Source organism: Rhodamnia argentea, chromosome 6 (genome assembly GCF_020921035.1).
Source record: "Rhodamnia argentea isolate NSW1041297 chromosome 6, ASM2092103v1, whole genome shotgun sequence".
NCBI classification, from domain to species: domain Eukaryota; kingdom Viridiplantae; phylum Streptophyta; class Magnoliopsida; order Myrtales; family Myrtaceae; genus Rhodamnia; species Rhodamnia argentea.
This window is the reverse complement of record NC_063155.1, coordinates 6248500-6270555: the sequence shown is the minus strand read 5'-3', so window position 1 is coordinate 6270555 and position 22056 is coordinate 6248500. Positions and strand designations below refer to the sequence as shown.

Sequence of the window (22056 nt, the reverse complement as noted above, 5' to 3'; positions counted from 1 at the left end):
GTCAAAGCGAAACGGAGAGGCTCAAGGGGCACCAATCCAAAAGGGATCCACACTTAGCCTCCATTGGTTTTGCGAAAAATGAATAACTTGGATCGAAAAATATGTTCTTACAAAATAACCGTTCGCATCCATCGGTAATGAAAGCCTTTTTCACCGACTGATTATTTCGAAAAAGATTATTTTCGGAAAAAACATGTTTCCAATCGTTCATTTTCGGTGAAAAACCCCCGCCGTTGTATTTCGCTTTCGTGGCCAGTCTTAATCGGTGCTAACCGCACTTGTTTGTATTCATATGCCAAGTGAGGAATTGCTAGTTGCTACTCCCATTATTGTTTTTTGAAGGACAATTATGAGTGTCCTCTTCCGCGTCACCCGACTAATTGTCTCTCCAGAAAAAGGGAAAGGAAGGTGAATGTGTGCATATCCAAATGCTAGTAATTGACATATTGTAGATCAAACACACCAGCCAAAGAGGATAGTAAATAAATGGAAGTGCCACACTTTGGCTCCACTATCCTCCATGTCAACTATGTGATGGTCTTTGTCTGCCAACTCTCAAGCAAGCAACATGCAAAAAAAGCTCAGTCCTGGTGTAGTTTCACTTTAGGAACGATTATTTAAAATAATAATAATAATATTGCGAAAAATCATAAATTAATACACTTGTGATAAATTTATCCTAAACTAATTTTTTGACCACCATGATAATCAAAAACTCCAAACTGGTATACCTATGACAAATTTACCTTCGGTTGGTTTCTATTAAAATTGGATTAATATCACAAAAAAATCTCAAACTGCTATACCTGTGACAAATGGACGGTAAAACTCACAAACCAAGACACCATAACTATCGCGTGTCATCCAACTCAGCAATTTGACTCTAAAATATAACGGAAGCTAACAAAAGGTAAATTTGTTACAAGTATACCAATTTGGTGTTAGTTTGAGGTAAATTTATCACATGTGCACCAGTTTGAGATTTTTCGTGATATTAATATAAAAAAATCGTAATTGAAGTATATTTTGCAAAGTGAATAGCAATTAAACCCTTTAAGTCATACTTTAAAACCCTAGTCCTTGTAGGGGGAGATAGAGAAACCCACATCTACATGAGTAGGAGACCTCATTAGGGATAATGCTTACACAACCCCACCAAGAATCCCCAACTTATATAGCCATTAGATCTTGTGCGTGAATGCTCAACAACACAAAGCAACCCCAGAAGGAAATCTCTCTCTCTCTCTCTCTCTCTCTCTCTCTCTACAACACAAAGCAACCCCAGAAGGAAATCTCTCTCTCTCTCTCTCTCTCTCTCTCTCTCTCTACGGATACCAAATGATGTGGAGGGAGTGGAAGGAGCAGAACAATGGGATCATCAGTGGTGGTGGAGTTAGTGAGCGCCTGTTACTGTTGTGGGCAGCTTTGGTTGCTCTGTCTCTAATATCGGCCATTCTCTTGTCCTGTGCAGAGGGTGCTTCTTCATCCTCCAAGGACAGAGCAGCTTCTGCTGACCACTCCGGCTTCCATGGCGCTGGATGTGCCGCCGGCTGCGGCGGCGCTTGTGGCGCTTGATGATGTTTGTGGGCGGTTTCTAATTCTCACTAACCTCTTGAATTTGAGATGTGGCAAGAACTTACACCATTCTGTTTGCACATCAAAGAGGACCCAAGAGTTAAACTAGATCCACCTTATCATTTGTTAGAGTTTTTTTTTTTTTTTTGGCCAAGCATTTGTCACAGTTGATTAGCGGGTACTTGCAATATGGCTATCGGGCCCAGACAAAGAGGTAGTGTTGGTTTTGATTAAGTTTAACTAGTTGCAAGAATTTTCCTTATCTTTTGTAGTTTTTGCACCTCTGAGCTTGCTGAAATTTTCCAAGAAAGCTCCCATATGGGTATTCAGATGTTACTCAGCCTGTTTGTGGCTATAATCTCCACTCTTGTTGAGCAAAAAAACCTGAACGTTTGACTATAAATCATCTACTGGTGTGGTTGGCATGCTATTAATTCAACAATTTGCCAAAATTATAGCACAAAATCAAAGTCAAGCACACGATGTTTGATACACGTTGCGTCGAAAAAAAGAACAAAGAACTTTTGATGGTGAAAAACAGCAGAAGTTATTACACAGTGAGTCTATGTAGAGCAATAGCGTCATAACCATTAATCATGTGAGACTTACGGCAGATTGCACACCATAACATGCGTGGACTAAGACTACTAGGTAGTTTTCCGAAAAATCATGTAGGCGTCAGGTGTTGCTCAGTCTCAAGTGGCCTTGATTATGAAAAAAATAAGAGCTACACAACACTTTCTTTACTTGGGTTTAATTGCTCCCCTGTGCTGTTGCTGGTGAACCAGAGAATAGAAGAGAACCAAGAACAGTCCATCCAAAGCAATGTCAAGACATTAGAACTACCCAATTCTTCGATATCTATGACAGTAGAACATGGACTCGAGATCCAGCAAGAGGAATCCCGAGTTAAAATAAGTCAATCAGATGGACTAAAACTTTCTCGAGGAAAGATGATTAGAAACAGAGCAGTACACCAACCACAATGTGTTTCCCTGTCCCACATAGCAAGAGATGGATGATCATTATTCCTAGACTCCTGAGAGAACTAAGGAACTATAGCCTCATGTATGTGGCAAAGAAGAATAATACTGGGTAACAGACAATCTAAATGCAAGACATGTCATCCTACTCCAAAACAAACTTACACCAAATTGATCATTATCAAAACAATCCACACGACTGATTCTGTCCTTACAAACTCACATAGGAATCAGACCGTCTCCGCAATTTAAGTGGCTTACTATCAGAATCAGTATCTGAGAATGTAGAATAAGCTGCATAAACTTTCTTCTTTGCCCCGCAACATGTTTGCTGCCTCACTTTCTTCAAAGCATACAATCCAACCCTGCAAGGTGCCTTGACGGTGCGCGATAAAATGGTGAGTGGACACGCGATGCACAACAAGCAGCACGAACACATGCATTCTGTAGCATCGTAGCAGCATCTGGAAGTCTTCTCCTTTGAAGTTAAATCAGTGCGGGAGGCAGAAGGCTTCCCTTTCATTTCCGCTATGAGGAATTGGATTAAAATACATTCTATTGACCTCAAAACCAGGTATCACTGTATCAAGAGAGTATGGACATTGCCTAAGGAAGTCTCTTATCAGAGAATGTACATAAGCTTTTTCTTTTAGAAGGTGAACCTGATTCTTCCTTCTCTGCCACTTTTTATACTTTTTGCTAGATTACACCTTATCAAACACCGTCCAGATTATTCACTTCCTCGCTTTTTCTGAACCCCTTCAGACCTTTCTTTATCAACTTAGTACGAGGGAAAGCCATTTCTACACACCCTTTAGATGCTATATTCTTAAACTCAAAGGCAGTGCAATGATTCCTTAAGATGCTATATATTCCTTCAGCCAGTATGAAACCTGCTCTAGCGAATAGCGAGACAAGAGAAGGTAGTCCATTACGTCAGCTCAGGAAGTCTTAAATCTTTCAACACAAGCAAATAAAAGGCGAAAAAACTAAATAAAAAAAACCATGAACAGAGCCTTACCTTCAGTGAGCATCCGACTGCATCATCAACCAAATCTATGGATAGAGAGAACGCCATAGATGTAATTCGATAGTTGATGAGATTTCGTTTCATTCTCTCTGTCTCACTAATAGCAACAACCACATCAGAATAGGCCCTTTTGAAGTCTTGTACCAGTTCAACCATATCAAAAGCTTGGAAGGTAAGAACATGGAACAATTCAAAATTAAATTCCTCTTGAAGCAAATATCTTTAGCATTCACAAATTTACATCTGATGCTAGAAACTGGGAAGATTCCGCACAAGTTAGTTACATTACTCCAGAAAAAACAACAAATCGCCTGCATCAGAAACGCAAGCTAACAGATCTAGAGTGCTACGTATGTATTAACCTTATCCCTTCCTAACTGACGGTCATATGACCTGGTAATGAACAGATTACCAATCTCTCAACCACTGTCTTCACCACTTTTAAGATCTTCACGTCTAACGTCAGAAGGAAGTTGATCGAGTAAGCTCTCATCATTTTTTCCCGCCAATTTCCGCTTCAAAATTTCCTCGAGAATCGACGGGATCTCGTCCATGTCGCCATCGTTGTAAAACTTTAAGATCCTCCTCTTCAGTTCTGGAAGAAGGGAGAATTCACTTTGAACATAAGTCAAATGTTACATTACAAATAAATCACCTATAAATTGTCTCCAAAAAACAATATCATCTCAATTTTACAACCATCCAAACAGAATAGAACACATACAATTCAATTCCTTATCCTATGCCAATAAGGTATCACCCGCTGATGACCTAATAGATGTATAAATTTGGAAGGACAAAGCAAGTCCCAGAAAAGTACTTCGCAATCTAAAAAAAGAAACGCGAAACAAAATTATTGATTAACACTCATATCTCATGGCAATTGCAACTGTATCAAGCTCAAAAGCATTGAAAAGACCACATTTTTCAGGTGTCGTACTCCAACATTTTCACTTCCACGATTGCCAATAGTGCATAGCAATTGACCTTCCCCAACCAGTACTCGTCCACCGAAATCAAGCAAGAGCGAGAGATAAAAATTGACCGCATATTTCTCCATCCCTAACCTTCTCCGCCATCATCGTCGGCATGGGAAGCATCGTTCTCCTGATCTCGGGGCTTGCTGTGTCCGTCGTGGGAATAGAATCGGACCCTATTGATGATCGAACCAGGAAAGGCAACGATGGGTCGATTCCAATGAGAGTAGAGAGAGAAGCTCCTGAGTAGACTCCCAGTCATGGCTTCTCCAGTTCAGGGTTTCAAGGCCAGATCAAGAATGAAGATGCAGGGTTTATGGCTAGGGTTTATAACTGAGAGAATTACCGTTAGGTAGTAGATGAACAGATTGTGGGCCTTTTGGGCCAGTTTATATCTTAGCCCAATTTCTGGATTTGGGCCTTTCATTTGGGCCAGAACTGCCACTGAGCCTCTTTTGATTCTTTTCTTCTTATATCATTCCTTCAATGCACGCGCTATATTTTAACAAAATAGGTAAACCGTTTAAATCCCGTAGACAAGCGATGTGAAATACTTCGACAAAGTTAAATGGCTGAAAAGATCAGTCTTTTTGTTTTCTCTTTTCTCTATTCTCTTGTACTAGTAAGGTGAAGTCTTTCGAGATTTGCGACTACGTACTTCACCTCCTAATTGGTCTCATCACCGTACTGATATCCTCCAATCATCTCGCCCTAGCACCAAACACCCTTTTTTTTTTCCAAGCTGAAGGGCGTGACGTACTATATTAAGCAACCTAATTACAATGACTAGACGTCGATCTCACATAAATCAGATACTCTCCAGTCGTTACACAAATGTTTACTCGACGCTAGCCACTACATGATAAGAATTTCGCCCGTGACCCGTAAAAAACAGAGGAAAAGAGATGCCTAACTTGATTCGTGGAGATGATAAACAAACACAACACTGTATAACTATCTCCATCTATCTACAATCAGCCGCAATGAAGTGTCGTGAGGTGTCAAGAAGCACCAAAGACGGGGCCAAACTTTGCTTTTGAAATTGGGTGGGTGATGCACACGATACATGAACCTGGTGAACACGTACGCTTGCCCATCGCATGTCAGCACTCAAGATAAAATTCAGTAATTGCAGGTCAAACTTGCCGATGGAAAGTACATGAGAGGAAGGTGTTACAATGGGTGTTTCTAGGGTTTGAGGCATCACATCGGTTGTCCATCGATAATTGAAGTGCATATTCTTGCTTGTTGGTTGAGCTCACCTATCAAATTTCCATAAGGCTACGCTAAGGCTTCTTGATTAATTGAGCCGCACTTTGAGTTCATTAGAGAAATAGGGTTGTACTTGCTCTTCTTTTTCCCTTCTTTTTTTTTTTTTGGCCAAACAAATATATGTAGAGAGAGAGAGAGAGAGAGAGTAACAAAAACGGATCTTGAACTTTGGTCTAATGTGCGATATAATCCATGAAATATCAGTACAAGTTCAATTTAGTCCATGAACTACATGAAAATGTTTAAATATTGTCATTACATTAATCTAAGTTCGAGGACAGCATTTCTTGCAAAAGAAAAGGGTAACGTAGATTATTATCATACAACTTAGGGAAAAAATTAATATGTACCAAAAGTTTAGGGATCATGTGAAACAAATTAAAATTTCAGGTATGATACTACACATTGAGCTAAAGATTAGGGACGATATTGCACATTAGACCAAAGTTCAGGGACTATTTATGTCATTATCTGACATAAACAAAAAAAAAGTTAGCAAATCTAGGGTGCCAAAAAGCTTTTAATTAAAGGCATACAGGCATACAGGCGATGGAGGAAAGGAAAAGTAAAGGATGGAGAAAGGTGGGGGAGATATTGATGAGCATGCATAAGCTGTTGCCAAGCGAGTTAAAAGCTCAATCATGTTGAAAGATGCAAACATTTCATGATTTGGTCCATATGGACAAAACCGAGCTTTTTTGCAGGCCGTGAACTAAACATAATCGTGAATTTGCTAAGTATCTCCTTTGCACATTTTAAGCATTTTAAAATGGATGGATGATTAGCCACGCAAACAACAAGGAGCCGTGGAGGACCGGCGAATGCACGTCGCCGCCCTTTCCGACCGCTCCATGCTTATCGCAATTTTTCATTTTTGACAAAAAAATGCGTCAAAAGAACGTGAAATTTCATGTTGATTTATGTATCTCGCCTTTGAAACCTTTCTTTTTTTCATCCCTTCCTTGTGATCTAAGTTTCTTGCCTTTGGTAGACGATCTGTAAATCCACCAAAAGACCTTCAAGGTCTGTGGTATGCCCTAGCCTAGGCATGGGGCAACCTTCCCTCCTCCTAAACTTTATCAATACTAAAAATAAAAGATTTCCATTGATGATGAAAATATTTTACATTAATTCATTTTTATAAGCAATCTCGTGGGTAAATATTATATAAATCATTAGTATCCCAAGCACCATGTCTATATTGACGTGAATAACCAACAAATTTATTCATTGTGCAGCAATCCCCTTTGGCAGGCGATTTGTAAATCTACTATGTTTGGGGTATGCCCTGGGGCTTAGCATGGGGTAACCTCCCTTCAACCTAAACATATTCTGATAAAAAAATTTATACACTATGTTTTTGCTTCAAGTTAACCTAGGCTTTGTGACTATATCGCCTCGTTAGGTATAATGATAAAAGTGTTTCGACTTTTAGAATGATCAATTGAATTTTTTTGGCTATACCCTAAGATGAAACCAAGGTCCACCACTTATAAATAGACTCTATGTTGTATTCCTAGTTGATGAAGAAACTAGAGAGAGAGAGAGAGAGAGAGAGAGAGAGAGAGAGAGAGAGAGGATCATATGGGAAGAGTACAAGCAAAGAAAGAAAAGAAAAGTCAAAAAGCATCTTGTTTACCTTTTGTCTTTGCTAATCAAGCTTTGTAAAAGATAAAAAGCACCCAATTGGCTTGGCTTCTTTTCTTGTTAATTACAGCTTACCAATAATCACTCTCTCCAATGCCTTGCTTTCTATCAGATAACTCATGTCTTTGCCGGGCACTTTAATTGGCAGGAATAATTGAATGAAAAAAATAGAGATTGTAAACCATTTTAATGATTCATAATGTGTGGAATATAATAGCAACCATGATTTTAAATTCTAACATCTTTTTTTTTTTTGTACTTTAAACTCCATCAAAAGTTGTTTAAAGAAAATTTAAAAAGATAATACACACCAACCAAAAGACCATTTATTAAATTAGGGTTAAAACACAAACATCGACGAGGCAAACGACCATGGCTGTCGCGATCAACTATTGGATTTGTCAAGGAAAATTTGCGATCGACATGATATGAAGATTTAGATAATATCCGACTTTGACCGGCCCAAGAACATATCGAACCGACTAATTTAAATCATGTTAATTACGTATTCGATCGCGTCTAGTTATCAACTGGCCAGAAAATTAGTCTCTTGAACAAGGCCAATCAGTAATGTGAAGGTGGAACATAATCTTGTAGTGGGGGCATGGCTCGAGACTCAACCTGCTCTATTAGATGCTGTTTATATTAGTAGCTTGCGGCCACTTGACATTTCTAAATAATTTCCAAAATTAGCAATTGATTTTTTTCGTTTTCCATTGTGTTTGTTGGGTCGTTCCTCCTCCTAATTTGATGCATTGTTACTTAATTGCTAGTCAAGGAGAACTTATCACTCTTTATCATGGGAGGAGATACATTGTATCAAGGGCTTTTTTTTTTTTTTTTTTTTTGGTCGAAGTTTCAAGGGTTAAATATATCACCATCTCTACAATATTCGGCATCTTTGGTTTAGAGCATTTCCTATCATGTGAGAATTTTAAGGTTGTCAATTAAAAAGAACAAATGCTGGTGGGCTAAAAGAATTTTTCGATTAGAGTGAAGAAAAGTGTAAGTGTCGCTGGTCATCTCTAAATCGGTCCAATCCGGAAGCCCCTCTCTCTCTCTATAACCATGGCCGCTCAAGCTCAAGACATCATGGTTGCCTGAGCTTGCAGCGTCCATGGCCAAGGCCACCATATCCGAGCAGGTCGGTGGCTAATGGCATGGTCGATGTTGGCAAGGCGTTTCAAGGTTTGCAAGGGCGATGGCTGGTGGTGGGGGAGGTTAGGGATAAATGGTCGGGAGGGTTTCGATGTGGGTGATTTAGAGTTGGTGCTTTGTTCATTTTCTGATTTTCTATGTCGATGATTTTGCCACCTATAGAGTGCCATATAAAAATTTCGATCGTTCCATAGCACGATGCGAGTACTCCAATGGTCCACTTCAATAATTTGACGGTCAATTTAGAAACAAAAACTGACCGATAATAGAAAGAGTGTAACGGAAGGATTATGGGTTTCGATTTTTAGCCAAAGTACATGAACCATCGGTAACACTAACTCAATTTTAAAAATTAGTAGACATATATTTATGTCGGAAGACGAGTCTTTTCTCTTTTCTTTCGAGGAAGTACTTAGTCGGTAGGTCACATTCATGTTACCAACCAACCCCATCTCAGGCAAATCAAGAAAGGGTCATCGTAGGAAAAGGACAAAAAAAAAAAAAAAACAGGGAGAGAAATTTAGCAAAGATCCCTTTCTCGATCCCTTGCCTCAACAATTTCAAATGACACCATTTGCTCTCCTTTAGAACTTGCTGATTTTAGCAAGAAAAGAGAGCATCAAGGTTAAGCTTTTCAAGTTTCCACGAGCTAACTCAAACCCTAAGAAGAAACATATAGTTGTGTAGATTTTTGTGTCTCTTATCATGCCACTTCTCTCGAAATATTGCGTTCGAGCGGACTTCGTTGTCCCGCACTCGATTCAAGAAGAAACTATTGAGAAAGATTTAAACAATTTTCCTAAACATTTTGATTGTTTGTCAATGTAGTTTGTTTGGCCAAATTTTCTAGAAAATTGCTGGCATGGACGCCAAGCGTCTTACGTGGCACGGTTGGCGCCGACGTGGGCGCCAAGCGTCCTACGTGACACGATTGGTGTTGAGTGTGCAATTTTAACAAATTTCTAAGAATTTTTCTTTATTTGTTTGTTCCCTCTTCTTTTTGCCGGTTGTGATGGCCGACAAGGGCTGGTCTCTCTTGAGCGGAGTGCAAGCGCCAACGAAGGCTCCCTTACTAGATTTAGCGAGGCATACCTTCACCTAGGCCAAGGCAGCCTCGCCGAGCATCGCCTGGGCAAGGTACGACATGGGTCGACTTGGCCTACACACAAAGAAAAAGGAAAGAAAAACATATCCAAAAATTATTTACACTGGTGATGAACATGCCATGTAGGACGATCAGCATCCATGTCGGTGATATTCAGCCAAAATTGGTTTGATGGACTATATTGATAAATCGTCAAAAAATTTAGGGCTAAATTGGCTAAATTAAAAGATTTATAACCGAATTGGCACAAGTGCAATATATTTTTAACTTTCTTGGTAATTTCTCCAAAAGATTCGAAGTTACATGAAAACTCCAAAACCCTTTATTCGGATCACGTTTGGGCGAATGGACTTACTTAGACACAATTATGTTCCACAAGTTTAAAACTCAGTAAACTATGCTAAATTACAGAGTCCGACCCGCATCGAATTCGTATACTTGTTCCTCACTTCGTTGCAACTTCCAATTTTCCCTTAAATTACCATGACACTGTGCTAAATTGCTAGGAAGATTCAAAGGGGGACTGGCGCGGACAAGATCTGACTATTGAGAGTCGACAAAAGAAGATGTTAGGTAACGAAAGGAAAAATCAATGGCGATACAAAGTTAGTCAAAGAACGACAAGAAGCACGCCAGAAACGAGGAAAAGCCTGTCGCCAGCATATGACGGAACGGATGAAAGATGAAGACGTAGCTTTCTTCACGCGCCGCCGGTCCGTTCCCCGGTCCGAACAGCTTCGCTTCTGCATCAAGTGGTCATGTCCTCAGGAATTTCAAAAGCCGCCCCTTATCAGATCGAACGCCTGGGCATCTAGAATTTGGATCGGCCTGTCTTCGTACTCCACAATGATTGAGAATGTACATTTTGTCACATGATTTTGCTGGAGTAGAGCATAATGATGGGGAGAACATAAGGAACCTATGAGACGGTATGAGCGACAATGGGCGTGGACCGTCCCTTACGCCGGATACGATACGCGAACTCACCAGTCACGATGTTGGTTCATGACTTTCCGAGAGCATGATCAGGTTCATTCTTTCGTTTCCCTCCTCAACATCTCGATTCTTCGAAAATGTTGCTATCTTCAACTTCCTTTCGATTCTACCCTTTTTATTTTCGAGCATTGTTCATGCCCTACACGATTAGACTCGATCGGTGGTCTCGTGACTCATTCGGCCAATCTAGACACCCGTCAAGGCTCGTCGGCAGACGGGCAAGCCCGAGAAACACTTTATATATTGAAATGTCTAGCCGGATATATTGAGATCTGCCCGCTTGATCGGTTCTAGCAGTGAAAATGGATCATGACTTAACCCTATGTGGGTTTTGAAGGCGCTCATAATGTATCCCTCTTGTACTCTGCACCTGCATTGTTATGCTTCTTTTGCACCTTTGAAGTTCACATGTCACCAATCTGAATAACTTCCAAAGCTGTTTTTGCTTCATCTTCAAACCATCCTTCCCTCGTCAAGCTATCTTCCATCCCAATGCATTCACGTGCCAATTTAACTTGATCTATCAGCAAGTCCTCATGGAAGGAAAAAAATATATGTAAAAAAAGATGAGAACAGAGGAGTTTTTAGGCAGAGAGCAAAAAGCTCATATTGAGATGGGTTAATATTAACGAAGAATCTCAAATTAGTACACTCGTGATAAGTTTACCTCAAACTAATTTTATGATCACGAAAAATTTCAAATTGATGGACTCGTGACAGATTTATCTCCGTTAGTTTTTATGAAATTGGGTTATTGCCCCGAAAAACTACAAACTATTAAACATGTGACGAATGAATGATAAAAATTTCAAATGATACGTTTGTCGACTGTCGCTTGTCATCTAATTCGGCAATTTAATGATAAAATCTAACAGAAACTAACAGAAAATAAATTTATTACGGGTGTATCGGTTTGGTATATACTTATTATATTTGTACCAGATTAGGGTTTTTTTACAGTATTAACTATGATGAGACGGAAGATGAGGGGCCTTAAATGTGGAACCGTGTGATACATGCATGGGCCCCACCGAATTGGATGCTTTTGTCTGAAGACATATTAGCAGCGCACATGATTACAACTGTTTTTGTGGGGGGGGCCTTAATGAAATGCCAAGCTATGATAGTTGCAATCCCAATCCCAATCCTAGTGCTAAGCCTAAGCAAAAAGAGATGGAAAATCGGAACAAGACAATAGTACTCCCACAATGCCAAAAAAAAAAATGCAAGTTAAAAATGCAATTTTTGACCTTGTGATTAGCTTCATTGGGGATGATGACGAACTGGGCCCCATTCAAATGCTGTCGACACTGCTGCACAAATCCGACTTTTTGTGCACACACTGTGTCTTCTCCCCCTCTCCTGCAACTTCCTCTCTCCACCACCTCAACCAAGACAACCAGGTCCGAAGGGGAAAAAGGGTTTCATTTATCTTTTTTTTTTATCGAAATTTCTGAAACGAAAAGGTAAAATGTTTATGTAATAAAGAGAGAGAGCACTCCTCCTGATCTCCCCATTGATGAGTAGAATCTGTCAAAGCTTAGAAAAAGCAAAAAGCTCGGTTTGCAGAGGTTCCAGCAGAGGCCTACAGTCTTTCATGTTTCCCGGCAAAAGAATTCCCACCATTTCCTACAAGAAGACAAACCGCAGCCCACTCAACAACCCAACATCACCAAAATTAAATCTTTATGGCCAGAAAAGAAGGAGAGAAGATAAAAATTAAATCTTTGTCACAGGAATTGCAGAAGCCAGGAGAGGAAAAGAGAAAAAGGGGAAAATTCAAAACCAAAAAGATCAAGAATTCAAAGAGTCCTCTCTCTCTCTTCACTAAAAGAATCCCTCTATCTGCAACACTCATTCTTCTCTTCTAAGCCTAATCACCCTAAATATACCATCTCTCTCTCTCTCTCTCTCTCTCTCTCTCAGAGAAACCATGCCTGTTTTGGGAGAGAGCTCTGAGCACACCAAACCCAGAAGGCCGAGAAACCAACTCAGCAATCCCATTCAAGAAACCACAGATCCAAGTCCTTCACTCTTCGTCCCTCCAAACCGCACTAAACCCACCATATCTTCATTCCTTCACCCGGAATCCCCCAATGAACACGTGCCCACGACCATGAACCCCACCAAGAAGAAGCATTTCGCATCGTCAAGATTCAGGGGGCTCGGGTGCACGGCCTCCGCATCGCAGCAGGTCTCTGTGCCAGCAGTGATTAGGGCATCCGCGGATTGGGAGAAGAGGAAGGTGAAGAAGAAGAAACAGAAGAGAGGTGGCGGTGGCGGTGGCGGTGGCGGTGGCAATCAAACAGTGGGGGTCGATGGTGGTGGGTCAAGCTTCGGGGGTTGCAATTCTGGGTCTTCTTGCGTGGTGGCTGAGGACGCTTGGTGTGGTCCTGGAATTGGCTTCTCAGCTGCTGATGCCGACTGTGTGGTGGTCGGCAGGAGGAACTTGTCTGCAAGAGGGATGATGGATGGCGATAATATTGGTCCAAGAGAGGTAAAAAAAAATTGCATTATCCTCTTCATTTTTATCACCAATCTCTAGATTTTCCTTCTCCTAATGTGAATTTAATGCCACCGATGGATGCTTTACTTAATTTCTGAACGGAAAAGAGAGCTAAAGATTGATGCTTTGCGTCTTTCTTTGTTGAACAAGATTTTGGTTCTCTCGGTGTCAGCGAGTAATAAATAATCTTTTGGCGTTTCTTTAGATAGGGAAGAGGAAAAGGGTAATCTTGAATTTAGAGCTCATTGAATTTTCCTCCTTTTTTATGGGGTTTGATGATGCTATTGAAAATATGTCAAATTTGGCTATTTTCTCTTGGGTTATAGCATTTGCATACAGATTCGTGGATTGGATATTTTGAAGTTAGTATAGGTTAAATAATCTCTTACTATTATACGATGTGATCTTCGTTTTGTCTTTTGTGTTCGAAAGGTAATTCCTTTTAAATCTTTCCCATAGCGAATTCACAGGCACCACTCATTCCATATAAAAGCCGCTCGCTGAATGGACTGACCATACTCTGTTTTGTTTTTGGTTGAGCTCATATTTGGACCGATGATTCGCAAAGATTTGCGTTGATCTAATCTGTTTTGAGGTAAAATTTGCTGATGTTTGAGAATCTTGTTTTCTTCTTGTTATTCACATAGGATCACAAAGAGTCACAGTTTGATTTTATTTGGAGAGAATCACGGTTCTGTTTGCCATCTTATCTATTTCGCCATGGTTTGATCGGAAGAGGAAGACTCTCTCTCTCTGCGTTTGTGAAAGTTTAAGTGGTTTCTCTGTGGAAGGTGATCTTAATCATCGCTTACGTACTCTTGATATTTTGCTGTTCTGCCGTTTCTGTCCTGTGTGGACTATTTGCTTCTGCAAGGAGATGGAAAGTTTTGGTTTTTGCACCATTAAGTGTCCAGTAGCAGATTGTTTCTAAGATAGGGTTATTGATCATTTTTTGGCAGCGACTTTGTGTCTCACGGCGGACTGTGAATCCAGAAGAGTTCGTTCTGGATTCCGACCCCGCCTTTGGAACCAGTCACCCGGGGTCGGAAGCATATGTGCCTGGACCTCGCCGCTACCGCCATATTCGACATCCTTCACCTGAAGGCCTTGCTGAGGTTTGTTTCAAATGCACTCACTCTTGATCATGCTATGTCTCTTCCGAGTAATTTCTATGTGAGGAGATGAACTGGGGGTTCTTCTCTCAATTCATTTGTCCCGTGAAACGACATCCCTCTCGCATATCACCAGATAAGGGGGAAAAAAAGAAACTTCTGTGGGAGGATGGGTGTGTCTGTCTTAAGATTCACCTGCATCAAGATGTAAGCGAGTAAAGGATGCCTATAGTTAGTTTCATGTCGTAAATTTCACGCTTTTGTGCCTAGAGTACTGTTCTATCAAGGTTTCTTGCATAAGCAAAAGCTCTATGTTTTGCATCCACAAAGCGGAGAAAAGCTTCATCTTTCTAATTTCTGACACTGTAAATGGTTTGTTTTCTTTTTTTTTTGGTTTTCCCCTCTTTAGAGACTTGGATGTTATCGATAGTTATGTGCTAGGCTGTGCGAAATAGAATGGATCGATGAGAAAAAGTTTCCATGTTTCTAGCTTTTTAGTGTAATTTCATTTTAGTCTCTACCCTGTGTAAGGTCTGCTTAAGGACAGATGCTAACTTTATTTCTATGTTTTGTTTTATCTGAATCTTTTGAGTGGACTTAACGGCACTTACCACATCAAGCTCCTCACACGCCACATTGCTCGTTGGTTAATTTGCTTTATATCTTGATAATTTTCGTTGGTGACATAAGTTGAAACAACACAATGCATATCACGTGATTGTTCTCAACTTCTTTGTAGACTGGCTTAAACAGACAGAAGAACTGACATTTTCCTCTGTGATCAGAGAGAAGCATGACTGAAGATATAGATGACCTGTGAGCTATCAAAAGTATTAATGATATTATATCTGAATTAATAGTGATTCGGAGAACCTAGAATAGCCTGTTATGAGTAATTTTTGAGACATACTGTTGCTGTGCCATTAATATGGAAATATGGTTTTAGTTTTCAATTCATCCCTTCTTTGAAGATGTCTATGTTTGTTCTGTCCTATATATTTTCAGTCACATTACTTAACCTGGGAGTGAAGATGCTTCTAAGAGAATTGTTATAGTGTCACATGCACGCTGTGTCTTGCCAAAAAAAATATGGATTTTGAAATTGCTGCTTAACTGGATGGCTGTACACAAGGATCTTGGGTGGAAAAATATGTGTAATTTCAATGTGTGGGTAGGAAATTTGTGAATATTCAAGGCTGGAACTGGAGATGGATCACATGAAAACTTGTTGCTGGTTTTGGCTTATCCGTGATCATTTGAAGCATTTGAGGTTACCTGGGTCTGTTCATGACAGAATTTAAGCCGGAGTTCTTATGAGAAACAATCTACATTGTAATGCTGTTGAGGCAAAGCTGTGCCAGGACTCCAGAGTTCTATGAACTGTTCAAAGCTTGTACCCGATAAAGATTTTGCATTTTACTGAAGTAATTCGTCGAGTTGGTTGATTAATGTAGAATTTGGTCATCTGAGTGCTTGCAGATTATGGTGCTTCACACAAGCCTTGTGATGGGAGGAAGGTTAGACTCACTCGATCGTTACCGAGGCTGGAGACTCGACATTGATAATATGACTTATGAGGTAAATATGATATACAAGACAAGCTCCGTCTGGCGCTCATGTTGATCTGACCTGAACGTTCTATGTGTTACTTATCGACACCTTCTTCCTGGGTGTTGCTCACAGCAATTGCTTGAGCTTGGCGATAGGATTGGCTACGTGAGTACTGGCCTCAAAGGCGATCAGATAGCTCACTGCATCAGAAAAATCAAGCTCACAAATCTGAATGATTTGGCGCGTCATTTCGCTGCAAAAGCAGATAGGAAGTGCAGCATTTGCCAAGTAAGATGAAAAAACCTTTTACTCGGTTTCGCAATATAAAGAAAACGGATCTACTTGCATTCTCGGGTCAATTTGCCCTTATCTTCCTTTTTATTCACTCTGCTGTTAATGATTTCCGGATGCAGGAAGAATTTGAAGAAGGCGATGAGCTCGGGAAGTTGAATTGCGGGCACGGGTATCATATGGAATGCATAAAGCAGTGGCTTGGGCAGAAGAATGCATGCCCGGTTTGCAAGTCCGAAGTGGTGGCTCAGTCCTAGAATCCTCGCGAATCTTAGCCTTGGCAACTGCTTCCTCAGCCCTCATTGTATAGGTTTTGTTTCCTATATTAGGAGAACCCATTCTTTTCGATCCAGATGCAGTTCACACCCATCCTCATTGTTGAAGTTTGATTTTTTGTTCTCCTTCGGCAATTTTTTTTTGGTTTCAATTCTAAAATATATGATTCGGAATTGTCTGAGATGTTTCAATCTGATGATAACTTATCCAATTTATACTCTCTGATGACATATACATTTCATTTGTATGGAGGGGCTAATCAACAGATGCTTCAAATGTATTGCTAAAATGATGTGCTTGGTGACTCTTGTTTAGTAGTCTCTTTTGGGAAAGGGGGAAGGAAAGGTATCCGTGGAAGAAAGTCACAGTAACTGCTGTTCTGGCGACGATAAAGATAGTTTCGAGTGGTAACAAGAATGTGAATTTGCAGCGACTAGTGCCAAAGCTGATCGACCGAAGTATCCTGAATTTTGCTAAGTTTCATATCGGCTAGGCAGATCGATGAGAAATAAATGAATATTGCACCATGGCCATATCGAAGTTTTGAAGAGTTATCCAGCTGTGTTTTTGGAATCTTAAACGACTAAGTCAACCCCATTGACAATGTCTGGTATGTCCATTAGTTCAATGGGTTCATGTCTTGGGCATCAACACCACTTCTATGTCCTTCCACATGTACAAAGGATGTTTCTTCGCACGCATTGTTCACGTGCTTTCTACAACTTTCAGTAGTACAAGAAAATTTTACAGGTCGACACTGTACAGTCACTGATGCGATATACAAGAACCAGATCGAGTGCACCTCCATTGTGGATTCTACTTTAGATTTTGGGATTTGAGGACAAAAGAATAAAATCAGAGGAAATTATCAAATCCTGCCGTGGCGATTGAGGAACTGGATTATGCACGGATAGACTTGAGCAGGTGCCTACATGAAGAAATAAGTTTAAGATGCCATTCGATTAAAGGCAAATTGAGAGTAGAAGAATACTGAGTGCCATCATTCAAAAATCACAATAGAAGAATGCAGAAAATACAGGTGTGGAAGTATAGATTATCGGTGTTCAAAAAAAAATAGAGATGGTGAGCCTTCCATACCATTCCACCACCCACCAGATCATAGTGAGCATAATGTGGACCGCCCGGCTCACCAAACACTTTGTAAGTCAGCAGATGCTTCGGTATAAGCTTTGCCGTTTCTGCTCCACATAGAATCACCATCACCAGAGAGTAAAGATTATGATACAGAGAGTCGATGTACGGGCTAGTTGAGGAAGTAATACACCAGTAGCATACCATATACGGCATCGGGTGGACATATGAGATCTAGATCTCCAGCGAGGGCTAAGACTGGGACATTGCATTTATCTATATGATCTTTGTAAAAGAAAGTCCCCCTCCGGTCACATAATCCACCGTCTTGAAATGCTGTCGTCAGCTGTAAGAGAAGCCTAGCAGGAACTGTGCCTGCGTAAGGTGGCGAGATTTAATCATCGACACAGATCTTATTACCAATGACATCTCACTGAAGGCACGGAAGTACTTAGAAATGAAATGATTCGTTGACGATGCCTCCCACATACAGGCCAACCACCCAAATAGCTCGTGGAAGATCTGTCTAGCATAATTCATGGAGGCAGCTTTGATGAAGAGAATCATCTGCTGAGTACATTAAATCATATGGGCGTGCTATTACTGCAGGAGACAGTATTCAATATGATAGAGTTTCATACTCCTGTAGTACCAAACCAAACTCTTCACAACTATCAAACTAATTGTGCACTGTGGACCACTACATCCAATTTGAGGATTAAGGAGAAACTGGAGCACTATTAAAAGCCTCATCACCCCTGGAGCACTATTAAAAGCCTCATCAACCCTTCATCTATATGTAAGAGCAGGATGTTAAATCCTATCTAACTAAGACGACTATATCAATAGAGCTTGAGTTTCAAATTCACAATCGCCTGATAAGCGAAATCCGTGAAATATCTCAAACTGTAATACATGAGATGTCCTTACTGAATATGCATGTAAAAGAGAATATTTCTTGGAGGAAATGCCCTGTCTCCGGAAATTTATTATTAAATAGATTATTTGGCATGCAACAAATTCAGCCTAGTGGAACAAACTGTATCAATCTCAAAACCGTCAAACTTTGTTACTTAGTTCTCCATATTCAGTCTATTTCTTGCAGCTTAATTTCATCCAAGTAAAATACCTACTTGCAGAATGAAAATCGGTTACTCACACGGGGTAAAGAAGGAAAAACATAGTTGCACAACTTGCACTCACCGAAATTGTTCATAACAAGCTTCTCCATCAACTCTGGGTGCATCATGGCCTGAGCAGAAATTTGCAGATTCAACCATGAGAAAGGAGGACGTGATGCCAATGGATGAGCTGCAGCAATCAATCCGCCAAGAGGAACAACAGGGACATTCAGAGCCTGCGCAGGTTCCACCTGTGCGCACATTAACCGAACATTAGTTCAAGATGAGACCGCCATCAATACAAAGATTAAATAAAATGGAAAAATTTTGAAAAAAAGAAAAAAAACCTATCACTTGCCAGAGGTAAGAGCCATTTCAATGATGATCTAGAGGATGTGTAGTCAAGAGATGACCCCAGAGTAGCAACTGACACCAACCCAGGATCTTTGCCCGCATTACCTAAAGGGGAGGCACATTTAATGGACGAGAGGATACTGGTGACACATTTATAAATAAGGTCTTAAATCGTTAAGGATATAGCTACCAAGCAAACTGCAATTCTTCTCATTAACTAACAGACCGAGCAGCTTGATCTTATCATATCTTATTCTGTCAGTTCATGTGAATTGGAAATGATAAAGTCTAAGAAACTGGATTACCGTATCTTGAGAGCATGGCATACAGCAAGATACCTCCCATGGAGTGACCAATTGCAAGCAACTTGCTATCTTTTGATTTGGAGTAAGTCCTTAAGTAGTCCATCTAACATAATAGCAACAAATTAGATTTTATCCATCACCGCCAATAGGATAAGCACAGAAGCTTTAATTCTGGCCTAGCTCCTGCAAAGAACATTCACATCAAATGCCAAGTAGTTAAATATGATTTCCAAAATGAAGAAATGTCACCTCACCGCAGTGGGCACATCCTCCTCTAGATAGTGGTCGAAGTCCCAATCGTAATTCTCAATAACATCCAGTTGCTTTTGGAAATCTTCCAATGTGCTGGAAAGGCGCTCTTGTAGGCCAACCAACGGCGATGGCACCACGTTTTGACCTCTTTCGATGATATCCACTAGTTTTTTACTGAAATCCCTCAGTTGGCTAATGATGTTGGAGCTTTGCCCCGCTAACAACACTGAAATTCAGAGAATAAAGACATTAAGGATAAAGCATTACTTCTAATCCTCAGAGCAGTTCCTAAGTAACCTCCAGTCATAAAACCTGATAAATTCTGAATTAACTCCAAAAAAGTTCCGTTCTCTCTAGATGGAGAGACTTCAGCAGCAAATAAATCAATGGCACCGGTTGATGGCAATCCTGATGCTGATAGAACAGGGTTCTATACTTGTTACCTGATTCTGTCCAATCAGACACCGCATTAAGGGATCGCTTAGCCTCTTCATAGTCCAATTGCCTTGCACTCAGCCCAGCACCTCGAACTTCTAGTATCCATGTGTCAAATCCTTGGCTACTCATATGTCGTGCAAACGAGGCCTAGAAAAATCAAAATAATTGATGTCCTTTAAAGGAGAACAACGACATGCTGCAGTTGAGTTTTGCACGTGACAATTGCATAATTAATGTAACGCATATAGACTTTTCCACATTTTATTTCTACCAAGATATGGCAGAAGTTTTGTCAGGACCGATAATTTAATACTCGCTTGTCAAATTGACATAGCATCACATTTCCAACTAGACCTCCTTAAAGATAAAAGATGTGATAAAAAAAAGAAAAATTTAAATGGCTTGGCACTACAATAGAATCCAAATCATGTTCTCTATTTATCAAGCCTCTAGTGACTGTTTATGCAACACTCATCTGCTCTATAGACGGGATAACACACCATCGCAGTTTAACAGTCAATCGCACCCAAAACAGCCAAATGTTTTAAGTTTAACACTGTATTTTGCGAAATAAAATCCCGACCATCCGAGCCGCTATAAGATCAGCTGAAAATGAATGAATCCAGAAACACCGACCACTTGACAGAGCACGAAGCATGACCTCCTTTCATACAAAATTCATTTCGTCATGCCCAATCCATGCATTAAGCAATTCCATTAGTCTCCATGCATCATGTGGGTGCTTCCTTTTTCTCAACACTAACAAGTAGGACCTTCCATGATAACCTCCATCAGAGCCCAACACAAGGAGACACCCGATAAGAATTCGGCAAAACTGGATGAGAATTGAGAATTCTAACCAGAAGAGCATGATTTCCAATTTGACAGAGGAGAACACAAAGGAGAAAGCAAAACCAGCTTCACAAGCTAGCTAGATCACAGAAGGTCACGTTGAATTTGGCGACATGCGACAAAATGCATTCAGAATGACGAAAACGGATGTAACGTTAACCTCGGGAGAGAGATCGTATCCGATCGCATTGGTTCCAACTCCACTTAGCAGCAAAAGCGGGTGATTCCTCCGAGTCGCCTGCAAAAGAACAGGAAATCATCATCACCCAAAAAACACAAGAAAATCACGACATTCTTCAAAATCGCGCAATGCAACACGGAACAACAACAACAACAAGAAGCTCGAAGAACGCGTAACGACGACGGCGGCGGCGGTCATACATTCGGAGAAGGGAGGTAGCGCCAGAGAGCGAGCTTCCACTCGGAGCCGGACACCGGGACGTAATGGAGCTCGTCGGCCGTGCAGATCGCTGGCTTCTCGCCCGCGACCAACGCCCTCAGCCGCGGAGCCAGAGGCCCGGCCCGGTTCGCCGGCGGCCAGGGACCGGGTACCGAAACGGATCGGGCCCACGGAACCGTGCCTTGTTTCCTTCTAGAAGGACCGGCCAAGCGGGCTACCAAGCGGAGATCCGAAAGAAGACCCGACATTTTTCTTTCTTTTCCCTTGTCAAGCGGGTTAAACAAAAATATGACTTTGGCGGGCTGGCGAAGCGATCGTTCGGTGTATCTATCGATTCGTCGAAGATATTTGAAGTTTTGGCGGAGGAGTTGGCGAGAATTAGGCGCCGTTGATTTTCGAGCGGTCAGCACGTCTTGGTGATCGGCGGTGGCGATTTGGTGGAGTCGTGGGCGGGGGCGAGCACCGGATTAAATCATATGCGCAGTGGGGCCCATCCTTATCAGGGACCGGCTGAGTTGGCGGCATTAGCATCAGAGATTTCTCAATCAACCGGTGCGGGAACAAAAGGGCTTAATCTCCTGGGTCCCATCCATTCGCTCGCGTTTTTCGATCGGCACCTTGGAAACGCGGACATCAGACTTTCCTAAATTCGATAGTTTGTTTCGTAAAAAAAAATGTATTTTACGATTTTTTTAAATTTTTTAAATATTTGGATCGCTTAAGAAAATGGCTCAACGAAAAATATTTTTCTAATCTACAGAAC

General features: G+C 40.8%; 3 protein-coding genes across 6 annotated transcripts; 1 reads left to right on the top strand and 2 right to left on the bottom strand.

Moving 5' to 3' along the window:
• Nucleotides 1-3761: 3761 nt before the first annotated feature.
• Nucleotides 3762-4884, bottom strand: LOC115745691. The gene is made up of 2 exons (XM_030681259.2): nucleotides 4656-4884; nucleotides 3762-4183 (listed from the first exon to the last, which is right to left on the bottom strand). The coding sequence occupies exons 1-2, from the start codon at nucleotides 4825-4827 to the stop codon at nucleotides 4008-4010; spliced, it is 348 nt and encodes a 115-aa protein (XP_030537119.1). The 5' UTR covers nucleotides 4828-4884; the 3' UTR covers nucleotides 3762-4007.
• A 7655-nt stretch (nucleotides 4885-12539) lies between these two features.
• Nucleotides 12540-16723, top strand: LOC115745663. Its single transcript, XM_030681237.2, has 5 exons — nucleotides 12540-13240; nucleotides 14209-14364; nucleotides 15841-15939; nucleotides 16045-16200; nucleotides 16326-16723. The coding sequence occupies exons 1-5, from the start codon at nucleotides 12677-12679 to the stop codon at nucleotides 16458-16460; spliced, it is 1110 nt and encodes a 369-aa protein (XP_030537097.1). The 5' UTR covers nucleotides 12540-12676; the 3' UTR covers nucleotides 16461-16723.
• A 254-nt stretch (nucleotides 16724-16977) lies between these two features.
• LOC115745416 lies at nucleotides 16978-21631 on the bottom strand. 4 transcript variants are annotated; one of them, XM_048280818.1, is made up of 10 exons: nucleotides 21275-21629; nucleotides 21054-21131; nucleotides 20047-20188; nucleotides 19606-19829; nucleotides 19352-19454; nucleotides 19051-19151; nucleotides 18775-18943; nucleotides 17776-17946; nucleotides 17593-17678; nucleotides 16978-17407 (listed from the first exon to the last, which is right to left on the bottom strand). In XM_048280818.1, exons 1-10 carry the CDS (start codon nucleotides 21539-21541, stop codon nucleotides 17348-17350), a joined length of 1401 nt encoding a protein of 466 aa, XP_048136775.1. In that variant the 5' UTR covers nucleotides 21542-21629; the 3' UTR covers nucleotides 16978-17347. The 4 variants fall into 4 exon arrangements, with proteins under 4 accessions (XP_048136775.1, XP_030536817.1, XP_048136773.1 ...); XM_030680957.2 differs by having other exon boundaries at nucleotides 17578-17678; nucleotides 21275-21627; XM_048280816.1 differs by having other exon boundaries at nucleotides 17381-17494; nucleotides 17527-17678.
• Between the last annotated feature and the right edge of the window lie 425 nt (nucleotides 21632-22056).